This window comes from Neurospora tetraspora (genome assembly GCF_033439725.1).
Source record: "Neurospora tetraspora strain CBS 560.94 chromosome Unknown B0H65scaffold_2, whole genome shotgun sequence".
Taxonomy (NCBI): Eukaryota; Fungi; Ascomycota; class Sordariomycetes; order Sordariales; family Sordariaceae; genus Neurospora; species Neurospora tetraspora.
Genome location: NW_026944384.1, coordinates 6,511,231 through 6,524,799, shown reverse-complemented (window position 1 = coordinate 6,524,799; position 13,569 = coordinate 6,511,231). Strand labels below are relative to the sequence as shown.

The following is a 13,569-nucleotide window of genomic DNA, read 5'->3' as shown; positions in this document are numbered from 1 at the left end:
ACAAAGGAAGGAACATGAACGCTTTAGAGGATAGGGGACGTTGAGCTATAGTAAAGAGAGCAGACACAGAAGAAGAATGAGGAATTGGAGAAGATGAAAACATAAAACAAAGGAAACTTGAACTTAGATGAGAGTGATGGTTTGTTGCTTTCCCCACTCCGGAAATGGACCATCATCATCCAGCCCATTTTGAGAGCGGCATGCTTCTTGTAGCATCTGTATACCACCCCCCTCTTCGTTCGAGGAACGGTCTCCTACCTCAAATACCCCAACTCTTTGAAAGACATCTTGGCCGCGGTCGGTCTCTTGTATGAGCAAACCACTGACTGTGTTCTCGCGATAGCTCGTACCAATCCAGCCGCAAATTCCCCAGTCCAACATGGTAACGAGAAAGTAAAGAGTCTTCTTGTTTGGCCGCTGCCAAGGGTAATCGACTGTGTCCATTATGTAGCCTCCCACGGAAATTTTCTTATAGTAAACCGAATGACGATCGAATGCCAAGCTCTTCATGAGTGAACTTGTCGCCAAAGGGCCCGTTATACGTAGGGCTCCCCCTGAAACTGCTCCAAATGGATGGTTCTCATCCAACAAGTTGATTGTGGCATCCAGAATCTGAATGGTAGGCCGGAAACTCTTGTTTCTAGGCAAGAACCTTGACTCCATTCTCCCTGGTAACTGCCCCTTCTGCATCATCGTCAACTTCACTCTGGTAGGGATGGAGGCCCAAGACCAACTCGGAGCTACATACTCGCTATAAGGCCTAGGGGCTTGACTTAAGTCCCTGTGCCAGAGAAGCTGCTCAGGCAGATTCGCAAGCCACATCCCAGCAAGGTATTGGGTGTTGAGAAATTTCGAGTGCATTTTGGCCAAGCCCGATATCGCTACCAGCTTATCGCGATCGAATGTGAGATCAAGTGTTTGGTATTGATCCACCACCAAATTCCAAATCAGCAAGGAATCAAAATACTTGTTTGAGGCCGCGTTGGAGGGACTCAAGCGTATGAATATGTCGGACCCTGGAGGTCTCAGCTTGCGCCAGGCACTGCAGAGGCAGGCACCCGAGCCACGAAAACAGTGTATGGAGTGCGGCAATCCCATAGGAAAGCTCTCGCTGGCTATGCTCTCGAGGCACTCCCAATACAACTGTGTGTGGGAGCAATGGATCATGCGAGGAGCTAGTGTTCGCTCCTGATATACCCAACCTCTCCGGTACAAGGGGGCCACGGTGACGTTGAGTGTAAAGCGGTGAGACGCTGCGGCGTAGTAGTATCCTGATTTCATTGCCCAGTTGACATGAAGGCGAATGGGACGGACTAGAAAAGGCTCTCGATCGAAGAAACAACCCTGTGTTGAATCCATGGCATGTGTCGCGGCAAGGTTGATGTACGAGTTCTCATACACGCTCGTCATTTTTGCAGATTCTGCAGCCCAGTCCTTCCCATCTGGAGAATCCTGGATAATGCAAAGGGAGTCTATCCAAATGTACCGAATTCCCAAGCGCCTTGTTGCTTCTATAGCGTCTTGAAAAGTCTTCGGAAGTCTTTCCAACGGGATTTCTTGTTTGAAATCCTGAAGGTTATTTACCTCAAGTTTCAGCGGCTCCTCAGATGCCCAGCGATGACTCAAGGTTGCATAGCGTCCTGATGTTTTTTCGGTTACCACATGGAGGCATGGCGGACGACTGTCACCCTTAGACCCAACATCAATGACTCTTGTTGGGAGCGGCGGGGCCGCCGACTGCACCTGGTTACATGTTTGGTGGCTCGATAGACATTTGGCCATCCAGCTGCTCACAAGTTGCCAGGTAAGGTCTGACCCAGTGTTTGACTCGAAGGGACCCGGATTCCCAATTGCGCGATCCGAGAGCAGTTGAACTTTAAAATCCTCCTCACACTTTGAGTTGCGAGGATGAGGCTCATATCCCGCAAACAGCACTATGTCAACTTCTGCGATGAGATATCACGTGGACTCAACATGATACATACCGCTCTCTGGGTAAATCTCAGTTCTAGCATACATAGTTACAGGCAGGCCGAATTGATCCACACTCTTAGTCTTTACGGTCAGCTTAATACCGAAACAATTCCAGTTTGGTCGGTATTCGCACTGCTTGACAACGGTGATCTCATCCTGCGTAGGTTGTTGTTGGAAGAGTTCATTATCAATTCTTCTCATGTTCCAACGCAACTCGTAACAGAGAGGACAATAGTCGGCGAATAGGCTGGTCATCAAATTATCAGACCAAGTAATTTTCGTAGTAAGGATCCAAATGGGAAAGGTGAACTCTGGCTGCTTTCCATGAAATTCTACCTCCCAACCCTCACACACTGGGCCAGGTTCGACTAGGAATTGACATGTTTCACAAAGGTCGTCGTTGTCTGTATATCCTGGATCATAGTCGTCACTACCGGAAGAGTCGCTAGCCGCGTGTGTTGGACTAGGCTGAGTATTCTCGGGGAGACTATCCGACTCGAGGGCAGAACCAAGCTGGGTAAAGGTCCACTTAGGCGACAGACGAGATTCAGCGCAATCAGCGGCTGGGCCAGACTCCGTGGGTGGACGAGGGGCATTGAGCGCAGCGACTGATGCATTCTGGCTCGAAAGGCCGATTCCCGCGGGCCTAGCGGATGATGGGGGACGCACTTCGGTAGGCGTAGAGACGGATAAGCCTTCCCCCGCCATCTGGCTGTTCGGTGGACGGTGGACGGTGGATGATTGAAGCAAAAAATCCGGGCTTGAACGAGAGTGGAATGGCAGTCCGCCCAGGGCGAACAAGAAAATTGGTGAGAATTCCAGCAAAAGGAAGACAGCCCGGCGAGACAGGGCACAGATATGATGGTGAAGAAATTTGTGTCGCGTGAGGAGGAATGGCTGGGAGTCCCTCCACAGATTCGAAGCCAAGGCAATTGGGCATCAACTTCCACTTCTTTTGCTGATGGTGGCGAGAAGAACCGCTGATTGGCGACACTAGCCGCGGAAGGGAATTGTACTGTGTGATGCGTGCGGGCATGGCGGGGTTCTTGCGACGGTTGCCTGTCGGACCTTCCATTCCCCAGCACAGTAGTCAACACCACTGCTTCCCAGTTGTCCCATCGGATCTTAAAAACGGAACAGAAGGGGAAAGAACTCAGCACATCTCGCACTCCGAACCAATGTCCAAAACGGGTCCGATCCTGTCTTGGCACCGGCCAAATGTACCCCACCTTCCCCCGGATCACGGCGACGGGAGCGGGGGCCCCGCATTTTCGGAGACCCCGCACGCTCCGGACTTCGCACATCCCGTCCAGACTTCCGGCCACACGACCAGGCCGCCTACCCTCAGGCCACACGATTCGTGACTGAATGGAAAGACCATCAAAAAAGAACAGCGCGTAGCCGGTACGAATGAAGCAATGACGTAATAGGGAAAGAATAGGCCCACGAACGGCAGACGACCACCCTAGTTCTGCAGCGGGCCGTGTTGCTGTTTTGGACTTGTGATCACGCGCAAAACATGTCCAACCACACGTCCCGGGACAGAAGGCTTTTTGTACCTGCAGACTTTGCGGACCTGCAGATTATGCGGCACTGATGAGTGTGTATTCCGGGACCATGATGTTGACATGCCCGCTGCTTGTGATCTGGAGATACTGGGAAAAACAAGATCCTTATTTCTCCAATCTGGACAACTAGAGGATAAAGTTAGATGTCTCGCTTGAGTAGTGCCAGTAAACAACGATTATGGTTGCGAAACCGAGGAGGTTAAGGTAGCGACAGCTTGCTGGGCCACAGTCATGCTTGGACCTCCCGTCCCGTGGCTAAACATGGGTCCATGTCAGATCCGCAACCCATCTTTCCCGTGCCTATTTCCATGAGGAGATGTCACAATCTTGGGAAACCACTTAAGACGAGCAGAGCTTGCTGATAAATAATCTGCGAACCGGCAAGGAAGGGATGAGCAAGCGGGAGGGAAATTCAGGAACCACAATCTGCCGTTGTCGTAGACATGTAGAGTGACCTGGAAACAAGAAAGGTACGGAGGGCAAAGGAAATCAAGAAAATGCCTATAGTACTGGGTAATATTGCCACATGCAAAGACTTGAAGGTGGGAGGGTGGGATGCATTGCACGCAGAACTTGCCGCGGTAGCATTGATGATACTTCAACGGGCCGCCATGGCAACTTTGAGATTCTGAGGATCGCGTACATAGAAGGTGCTGAAGAGGAGGTGGCAACTTGGTGGGCATAAGTAAACTTATAAGTCCAGACTGAGGAGGTGGTAAGGAGCATACGTATCATGAGAGTGATAAGGGTATGTGTGTCGATCCGGGCTCCGCCGAGGTCCGCGCCGACGTCGTCAACGCCAATGGCAAGAGGTGTGGCACATGTGTGACGAATTGTGCAATGAGGCTCGGTACCATGAAATTTTTGAACAACGTTTTTGGTGACATGTTGAACAACACTTGCACCATCTCTGTCACTTGGAAAAGAGAAGATCTGTGTGTCCGACTTCTCAATATTGAAAAGAAACTGGATGATAGGGGCTGCGATTGGCTAGTGAGAAATCTTCGAGAGGAGCAGGGTTGCCGATCCCGCTCGGTTTTCTGTCTCGCATCTACGAGACCATGACGTGGATCCGAGTCGCAAGGCGTGCTGGTAGCACCTCAATGGATCTTCTAGAAGCCCGAGGGGCTCGGGGATGAGTAGAAGATGGTATGAGGAATGGGGAAATGGAGCAAGATGGCTGAGGCACGGCCGAAGCATCATCGGAGACGGTGTCAGATAATCCTTCGGTCGAGAATAAGACGATATGGAGTCGGTGGAGGCCATCGGGTTCGGGGCCGAGTTCATCGGAGAGAGCGATACTGGATCAAGTTAGCCGGAGTCACCTTGGTGACCAGTCAAGGTGAGATCGGAGGTCCGGGCCATCGGAGTTTGAGATGCGTCTCCGTCAAAGTCATCATCCTCCGGCCTCTTGGCGGGACTGAGCCACAGCACCGAGTACAAATGGCTGAGAAGAATGATGTTCATTCGTGTTGAGAACGAAGATGCAAGCCGCGCGCCACCCTGTCAAGCCTTATGTTAACGTTGCACGGTAGTCTCAGGGCTGAGACATGATGTAAGGTACTGTACCTCATGTCTATAATGTGGACAGGGCACAAGTCTCAATGCTGGGCAAGAATGTGTAAGCATTGCAGCATCGAGAGTCGATAGGCTTTGGGTACCATGCCGTACATCGTCGACATTGTCGGCGCTGCAGATTGTAGAATGGCCAGAGAGATACACAGCAGCTGTCATGACTGCAGCGCAGAATGTTGTCCCTCGTTCTAGCTCCGGGTGAAGGGAGGCCACCCGGTACCGTCAAGGTAAGACATCAAGTTGTCAGTGTGTGCCGTTAAGGTATCGCCATTACTTTCAAGGTACCCGGCCCGTTGCCAAGTGGTGAATCTTGGGGCCACAGTGGGGGTCGCTACTGCAGAGACGCATCGTGAGATCCCTGACGTTGAATTAGCAGGGGGCCGAAAAGAGGAAGGTGGAGATAGAGTGACACAAGAGCCGCACCGGTATTTGGAATAAAAGATGGCCAATAGCAGCAGCGGGTGCAATCGAGAGCCGCGAAAGTGTCGGATGGCGGTGGTGAATTGTGTGACCTGGTCCTGGAGGTCGCTGTGATGATGGCCGGTTCAGTTCGATGTCATCGTTATACAGTCTAGCGAGTCTGGGACAGCTCATCGTCGATGGCTCCCAGCCAGATATCCCAGAGATGCTAAACTCGGAACGTTGGTCCGTCGGATTCATGCAGTAGGTACTCGGGATGCCCTGAGGCTCGGATCGTGGCGTTTCATGACATGGCTTCTCTAGCGGCGTGGAGGCGCAGTCCAATTGCTCAGTCATGTCTCGGATTAACGTTGACGGGAACGGGACCTAAGAATATCGTGGACATGACGACTTGAATAGGTAGTCAGCAGACGAGCAGACAGAGATAGACACGGGATTGCCGTTTGCTGTCACAGTTGAGCCGTGATGTTTGGGCTGGTGTTGACTTGGACACACGCCTAGGTAGAGACAGATGCTTACCATGATGATAAGCACTAGACAGAAGTCTTGAATCAGCGCGTCCAGGCAGCGGGCATCTCCAAGGAGGATAGCTGAAGAGGTGGAGGAGGATCTGGTTTTTGTTTTGTCAATGTTTCCAGCGACATGAATGGACAGACGACAAATAAGCTTTTCGAGGTTGCAAATGATGACAGAATTGGGGAAGGTGACGGTTGCCTGGAGGGAGGGAGTGTCGTCGAAAGAAAAGTGGAAGAAGCGACGAAAGAGACCGTCAGCCATCCCGCTGGCGTTAAGCTTAAATCGGGCTAGCCTATAGGGCCGTCAGCCGCTGTAAATGTTGACAGACATAAGGATTGCGCGCAGGCCGCTGCCGGTCTGTCGGAAGCCGCCAATACCTTATCGTTATCTCTGGCGCTTCAGACAGCTCGCTTGGCGGCCCGTCAGCTTGTTGTCTGGCCCCACTACCTTACTGATCAATTGGTTTGTCACTTTGGAATTCCAAATTTGATCTGATCTCTCCGGAAACAACAACAAACACACTTGGTTGCACCTCAGCCGACAACACCATCAAATCCTTCGGGCCGGCGGGAATCACCAAATCGACTCTCATCGACCATGGAGCATTGTTTCAAAGAGCAAACATGACGGTTTCTTCGCTCAGCTGTTCTGTTATCGGCCTCTCCAAAGTGGTGTTTGCAGTGGACAATGGCGCCCAGAATAACTTCATTCCCAGGCTGCGGGGTCTTTCAACACCCAAACATCAACACGACAACATGAGCCACCACCACACAACTTGATTCTGGCAGCTCCAGCCTCTTTTCCGATCCTAAAACCACTTGAACATTCAACACACAAGCGTGTCGTCTCAACTCTCAACCGGACTGGTCGATTCATGTTGCATTCCAACTGGATCTCGGTCATCCATGCAGACAAGCTCCAGGCCTCTCCCCTGTCTCCTGTTCCTCGATTGTAATCTGCACTGCAACCACTCTTTGAACCTATCTTTCAACCTTCTTTTGCAGTCTTGATAGCAGCACAAGATGTTGTACCTGACCTTCCCGTATGGGTTTGACAGGCATGCCCGACCTGCCATGTCTGTACATGTACTGCTGTGTCCGGGTTATCCCCATCCAGACATGTCCCCCATCCCACCAAGTGGTACAATGTGATACCAAACCAGACCTTGTGGACTATGTCTTGAGCCTCCCAATCCTTCAGACTCACCTGCTTTTCTGTCATGGCTTCTATTGTTCAAGCCACCATTACTGATGTATGGAAAGCCATTGTATCTTTGCTACGTCTTTCTGGTGGCTGTGTCTGCTTTGGCGCCCGCACAATGCTCGGTTGTGGCGTTGGGATGGTTACCATGGAACGTTCGGTATCTCTTGGCTGTCAGTCTTTGTTCGGGACTTAAACGCATGTTGGTGACATCAACAGAGGACCCTGATATCATGAACGAGCCAGTAGATCTAGGAAACACCTTCAATCTACTCGACTTCCAGTCAAGAAGAGTCTTGGAATTGGTCAAAAATTCCAATAATATCTCTTCCATTCGGCCGGGCAGTGGACACGCTCTTGTATCGCGCTTGACCGACTTGATAGCAAAAACAAGAACGGCAAGGCAAGGTCAGCGAGCTTGATCTTGGTCCACACGGGCTTCAACTGCGCGGGATATGCAACCCTCTCACCCTCACCCTCACCCTCCCGAGATCCCCATAGCACAAGGGCCATGCCTCGGTGGTAGCGTCTATGATGGGTAGGAGGGTAGCAAGCTCGACAACGGCACCTCATCTTTTTGACATTCCCTTTTCAGCCTCCTTTCAGTCTTTCTCCGGTACGTACCGAAAGTTACCATATCCATCCCAAGTTGGGTCCCAAACTTTTTGTTTTGTTTGGCCACCAACCGGTTACCATCAAACGAGCCATTCCACATCCGGGCTGCCGATCACACCTCTATCCTATGTTGGTGCCCCATGTCAACATCTGCACACAAAGATCGATAAGCGACTTCAACATGCCTCCTTCTTGTATCTCAATGATCCCTCTCATGTCGAGGTACATCCTGCACTGAAAGGTACCTAGTCTATTCGGGGAATTGACACATCAAAAAGCTCTTCCTGGCAACATCGAGCTGATTCTTACGCAGTAGACTTGAGACTGATGGACCCCATCATGACCGGGATCCAATATAAGCGCCGCGCCGTGTCCAACATCAGAGATCCCCGTTGCGGGTTTCTTTCTTGGTACGCGCCTTGAGTCTCGGGCTAGATGGACATGTCATGGTCCTCGACTATTGGGCTTGGCCTGAGTAAGCATGGGCTGATTTGTCCTACCTGCCCTACAGTCCTTTCTTCCATGATTCCGAAGGGTCTGTATCATGATATCTCATTGTGAAGGTTACAATGGTGGCCACCAAGGTATATATGTATTCCCCTTCTCATCCCGTTCATGCTCTATTTTCATCATCAGCATCAGCATCCGGTGTTTGAGGATCAACAGTTCCACTTCCACCTTCTCAACAACTCATCACTTTGGCTCTTGCTTCTTGATTCTAGATTTACCCGCCTTCATAGTTTCACACCACAAGCCACACTTCACCACTCACGTCATCATGGCTTCCCCATACAGCCAGGAGCTCAAGCCCGCTGAGCCCACACCTGCGCATCCCGTCCAGTCCGACGTCGTTGAACAGGTAGACGACTGCGAGTCCGAGGATGAAAGCGATGATTCCATCCGCGAGACCAGCCGCGATCTCGAATCGGGCGGCACCACAGCCGCCAACACCCCTTACGCGACCGCCTCTCCCGCCTCCAGCTCCAGCGGCTTCTCTGATCCCAAGAAACACAACGAAAAGACCATTGCCAGGGTCCGCCAGCTCGTCCCTGATATCGACCCTCTCGAGTACCACGGTCTAGACTCCTCCCCCTTGCCTCCCAAAAAGGGCAACCGCCTCTACCGGTACCTCCGATGGAACTTCGGGTCCGTCTACCGACGCATCTTCTGCCTGGCCTTTATGGGTAACGCCGCGGCGGTCTTATGGTTCATCATCCGTTCTGGTATCGAGAACCGCCCGATTCTCACCTATCAACAAGCTGCCACCGCCGTCACTGCCAACATCTTGATGGCCATCGTCGTCCGCAACGAGCACATCGTCAACGCTTTCTTCTGGATCTTTGGTACCCGGGCCAAGGTGCTTCCTCTCTGGGCTCGTACCCTTTCCGCCAAGATCTACTCGTATGGCGGTCTTCACTCGGGCGGTGCCGTGGCTGCCACCTTCTGGTACGCCATCTACCTCGTGCTGCTCACCATGGACTACCGCTCCCAGGAAGGCCCGCTTGATGCCATCAGAGGCTACATCTACCTCTTCAGCTACGCCATCATCGCCATGCTCGTGGTCATGCTCATCTTCGCCTATCCGCGTGTGCGTGTGCTGATGCACAACTCTTTCGAGAACACGCACCGCTTCATGGGATGGACTGTCGTCGGCCTTTTCTGGGCTCAAATCATGTTGCAGACAGCCGATGCCTCCAACAACTCCTCCCCTCACCAGTCCTTCGGCCATGTTTTCGTCCGCAACGCCGCCTGGTGGATGCTCCTCATCACCACCCTGCTCATCGCCTACCCCTGGTCGCGCATGCGTCTCCGCAACGTCGAGGCCGAAGTCCTCTCCTCCCACTGCGTCAAGCTCAACTTCGACTACCGCGAAGTCTACTTCGGCCAAGCCATCCGCCTCACCGATGCTCCCCTGAAGGAAACCCACGCCTTCGGCGTCATCCCCCACCCCCTCGCCCCCACCGCGGCCGAAATCGACGAGAAAAGCTCCATCACCGGCGAACCCATCCAGCGCCTCTCCCACTGCGGCGACAAGGGCTTCTCCGTCATCGTCTCCCACGCCGGCGACTGGACCCGCAAGATCATCGACTACCCGCCCTCGCAGATCTACACCCGCGGCACGCCCCAGTTCGGCGTCATGCGCTGCGCCGGTCTCTTCTCCCCCGTCATCGTCATCGGCACCGGCTCCGGTATTGCGCCCTGCTTGTCCCTCTTCACGCAACACCCTGATCATCCGGTGCGCATCATCTGGTCTACGCCCAACCCGCTGCAGACGTACGGCCGCGCGGTGCTGGATCTGGTCTATAAGACGGATCCGGCTGCGGTGGTTATCGATACCCGCAAGACGGGCCGGCCTGACTTGGTCAAGATTGCGTATAGAGTGTGGGAACAGAGCAGGATGGGAGTGTTTCCGGAGGAGGTCAAGACCCAGGCTAGAAAGCCGTGCGAGGCGGCGGTGATTATTTCTAATCAGAAGGTTACGGAGAAGGTGGTTTATGGGCTGGAGAGCAGGGGGTTGCCTACTTATGGTGCGCTGTTTGACTCTTGAGGGAGTTGATTTGTTGTGAGGTTTGGGATGGTGAAGGGTTACACTCTTGATGTTTAGATTGGGCTTGGTGTTTGGTGTTTCTGTTTGCAACAGCTAATGTTCTTGCCCATATATCTTTTGGCTTTTTGTCTGGGCCTTTTGTCTTGTTGGCTTTGCTTAGGGATTTGTTCACTTACGAAGATACGCTCGCTATGATGGATATGGAATATGCACGGAATACAGGGGTCAAGGAAAAGGAGTGGTTGAGGTTGGAAGTGGTGTATATAGAAGAGAAAGATTATGGGTTGATGCAGTACATATGATGAGGAACCTGAAAGCCACTGTGGTTGGCATGGGGTTGTTTTGGGAATAAGGTGGTGGTTGATTAGAAGAAAAGTAACAGAGGGAGAAGCCCGGAAAACTAGGTATAAATACCCCTCATTGCTAAGCGCACAGCGCACCTTCCCAAACCCTAGGTGCACTTGCCCCTTTTCCTATACGCACCCACTTGTTTTAAGACACTTCGAAAAGTTTTGATCAATACCTATTCTATCTTCTCTAAACCTTAAAGCCTAATGAATCAGTTTCTAATTTACTTAATAAAGTCGTTTTCTTATACATTTCTATTATTATAGTTCTATTGGTTTAGTATTTGCATTCGCGGGGCCCAGTTTTCACAACGTACTTAGAACGGTATAAACAATCAGCCTTAGGAATTCTTCAAAACTATTTAAAGCTTGGAAATTCGCTTAAAAAATTAGTAGAACGTCGTTGTAGTCTTTAAAGAGGCCGAACTTTGAGAAATGTTGGGAAGGGTCTTCAAACCTGGGTGCGTGTAGGAAAAGAGTGGGTGTACCTAGGGTTCCTCTATATGATAGATTTGCTGGACAGAATACAAAATGAGATTAATACAGTTACTTGTGTTCTCTTTATGATGATTTATCATCCAGTGATTGTAGTAATTCCTTCTGGGCAGCTAAAAGTGGTTGAAATTGGAGGTTGGAAAGCGCGACCAGTATCCTCCCGACCTCCGAAAGTTTTATCTCGGGAGGCCTGAGCTTGAGGACCGAGTGTCTGCGACAGATCGGTGACAGAGATAAGGAGAGTACTTAAAAGAAGAAACAACCAACAGAGGGACAGTGATAAGAATCTGTGCTGGAACCTAACCGACGGGTGTGCCCCGCTATTAAATTCCGACATAAGTAGGGCAGGCACGATAGCTCCATCCAAGATGGGAACAGTCTGACATATAGGATCTAACATATATGGAGAGATACACTCTACGCACGCAAGTACTGAATGTGAAGCGCACTTTCTAGTACACATCCTCAATAAGGCTAAAGGAGTTATGATAACATCATATCGTCTTGGAGAATAGACTGAAAAGTGTATAGCGAAGACAAAAGCCAATGCAAAAAGTACGGAATCTTTTTTCTTAAGTATTTTAAGGGGGTGAATTTGAAGGACGTACTTGGGGAGTTTTTGGGCATGCGTGGAGTGTACCTCAATATGAAAGGCGTATGCTGTGCATTAAGATTGGAAGCACCGGTGATATTATCGGCCGACTCCGGACACCGGCAAACACCATGCTTGTGATGCCTAGGCCTGGTTAGTGACATGCCAAGGATGACCGGTGATAAGTTCCGCTGAACACTTCAAGATGACTTCATCGTCCACAATAGGTCTGAGGTTCACCAATCATCGCTCAGACAACCTCCAACATCCATACAACTCGTATTGCGAGGCCACGGGCATCGCACGGTCGTTCCTTCCGTTCCTGCCCACAACCCCGCCCAACACTCCCCATAGAGTTCGGAGGAAGTTTCTATTTCATGATGGCGGGGAAGCTGACCGGACTTGTGACAGGTCGGAATAAAACCCGTATTACATGTCCTCAGGCCATATGACGAACAACTTAACCCAAGCAGTCGAAATGATGTCGCAATGGCCACAAAATACTCACATCCCAACACATCTCCGGACGGGAAACCTTAATTAAAAAGCCTTCCACCTCCCAATTACTGCTTCCCCTTCTCATCCTCCTTCTCACCCACAACCTCATCGCACCATGCGAAGATTTCCCACCACCATCCCCTTTAGAATCACCAAACCAACCGCTTCTGCCACTCGGTCCCACCACCTCCCCCGCTCAATCACCCATCAACAAACCCGGCCAATCTCATCAACAATGTCTCTCTTCCACCCGCGCTCCCTCTCCCACCCCTCCTCCTCTTTCGGTTCCCAACCCACCTTCTCCTCCCTCTTCCGCATGCTCGACGATTTCGACAAATACGCCCAACAAGTCGGCTCCTTGGTCCCTTCCAACATCGGTTCGTCCTTGCTCCCTTCGTCCAGCACCGGAATGGAGACCTTCAACCCCAAGTTCGACGTCACCGAGGAAGACTCGACCTACACCCTCCAAGGCGAGCTGCCAGGCGTGGACCCCAAGAATGTCGAAATCGAGTTCACCGATCCGCACACCCTCGTCATCTCCGGGCGCGTTGAGCGCACCCGTACCGAGGGAGACCCCAACCTGCGTCTGGGCAGCTCTACCGAAAGCAAGAAGATTGAGGGTTCGGAGAAGGATAAGAGCAAGCAGCAGCAGGGCAAGGAGGAGAAGAAGGATACCAGCGGCAAGGATGAGAGTGCCGAGAGCAAGCCCGGTCCGAGGTACTGGGTGAGTGAGCGCAGCTATGGAGAGTTTAGGAGGGTGTTTACCTTCCCGACCAATGTTGATCAGGAGAAGGTCGAGGCCAAGTTTGAGAATGGAATTTTGAATATCAAGGTGCCCAAGGCGGAGAAGAAGGGGAGCAAAAAGATTTCTATTCAGGGTTGAATGGCCCGTTCTGGAAACACGGAGTGGTGGAAGACGAATGGGAGGGAGGGTTGGTGACGACCTTTTCAAGGATGACATGATGGGAATTTGGAAGAAGTTTGTAACTTACGGCTGTCTGACTCGGAGGATATAATCGCTGGTTGGTCTTGGACTCGGAAAATGATGTGTTGTTATCTGTGCCTGTAAATACGACTGCGAGTAACAAGAAAAAACACCCGTATCAGATTCTCGATCTGCCTTTTCCCTGTGTCCGAGTGCCCTCTTAATGGTATTTGATGAGCCTTATTGTGCAAATCTTGTTGTCGGGGCAGGCCGAAATATGTCAGCAACCCCGAAAC

General features: G+C 51.4%; 4 protein-coding genes across 4 annotated transcripts; 2 read left to right on the top strand and 2 right to left on the bottom strand.

The window, feature by feature from the left end:
- Positions 1-723: 723 nt before the first annotated feature.
- Positions 724-1,098, bottom strand: B0H65DRAFT_420661 (uncharacterized protein; the record flags this gene model as incomplete). The annotated part of the gene is made up of 1 exon (XM_062824295.1): positions 724-1,098. A coding segment is annotated over one exon (375 nt), but the record flags the coding sequence as incomplete, so codon positions are not given.
- A 12-nt stretch (positions 1,099-1,110) lies between these two features.
- B0H65DRAFT_420234 (heterokaryon incompatibility protein-domain-containing protein) lies at positions 1,111-2,682 on the bottom strand (the record flags this gene model as incomplete). Its single annotated transcript, XM_062824264.1, has 2 exons — positions 1,111-1,914; positions 1,975-2,682. Coding segments are annotated over 2 exons (1,512 nt in total), but the record flags the coding sequence as incomplete, so codon positions are not given.
- Positions 2,683-8,646: 5,964 nt separating this feature from the next.
- Positions 8,647-10,416, top strand: B0H65DRAFT_440888 (uncharacterized protein; the record flags this gene model as incomplete). Its single annotated transcript, XM_062825487.1, has 1 exon — positions 8,647-10,416. The coding sequence occupies one exon, from the start codon at positions 8,647-8,649 to the stop codon at positions 10,414-10,416; it is 1,770 nt and encodes a 589-aa protein (XP_062685384.1).
- A 1,632-nt stretch (positions 10,417-12,048) lies between these two features.
- Positions 12,049-13,463, top strand: B0H65DRAFT_459902 (HSP20-like chaperone). Its single transcript, XM_062826494.1, has one exon. It carries the CDS (start codon positions 12,464-12,466, stop codon positions 13,229-13,231), a length of 768 nt encoding a protein of 255 aa, XP_062685383.1. The 5' UTR covers positions 12,049-12,463; the 3' UTR covers positions 13,232-13,463.
- The last annotated feature ends 106 nt before the right edge of the window (positions 13,464-13,569 follow it).

Bases quoted from the DNA above. Each gene is read 5' to 3' on its own strand.
- B0H65DRAFT_459902 (XM_062826494.1), top strand. From the start codon at position 12,464: ATGCGAAGATTTCCCACCACCATCCCCTTTAGAATCACCAAACCAACC.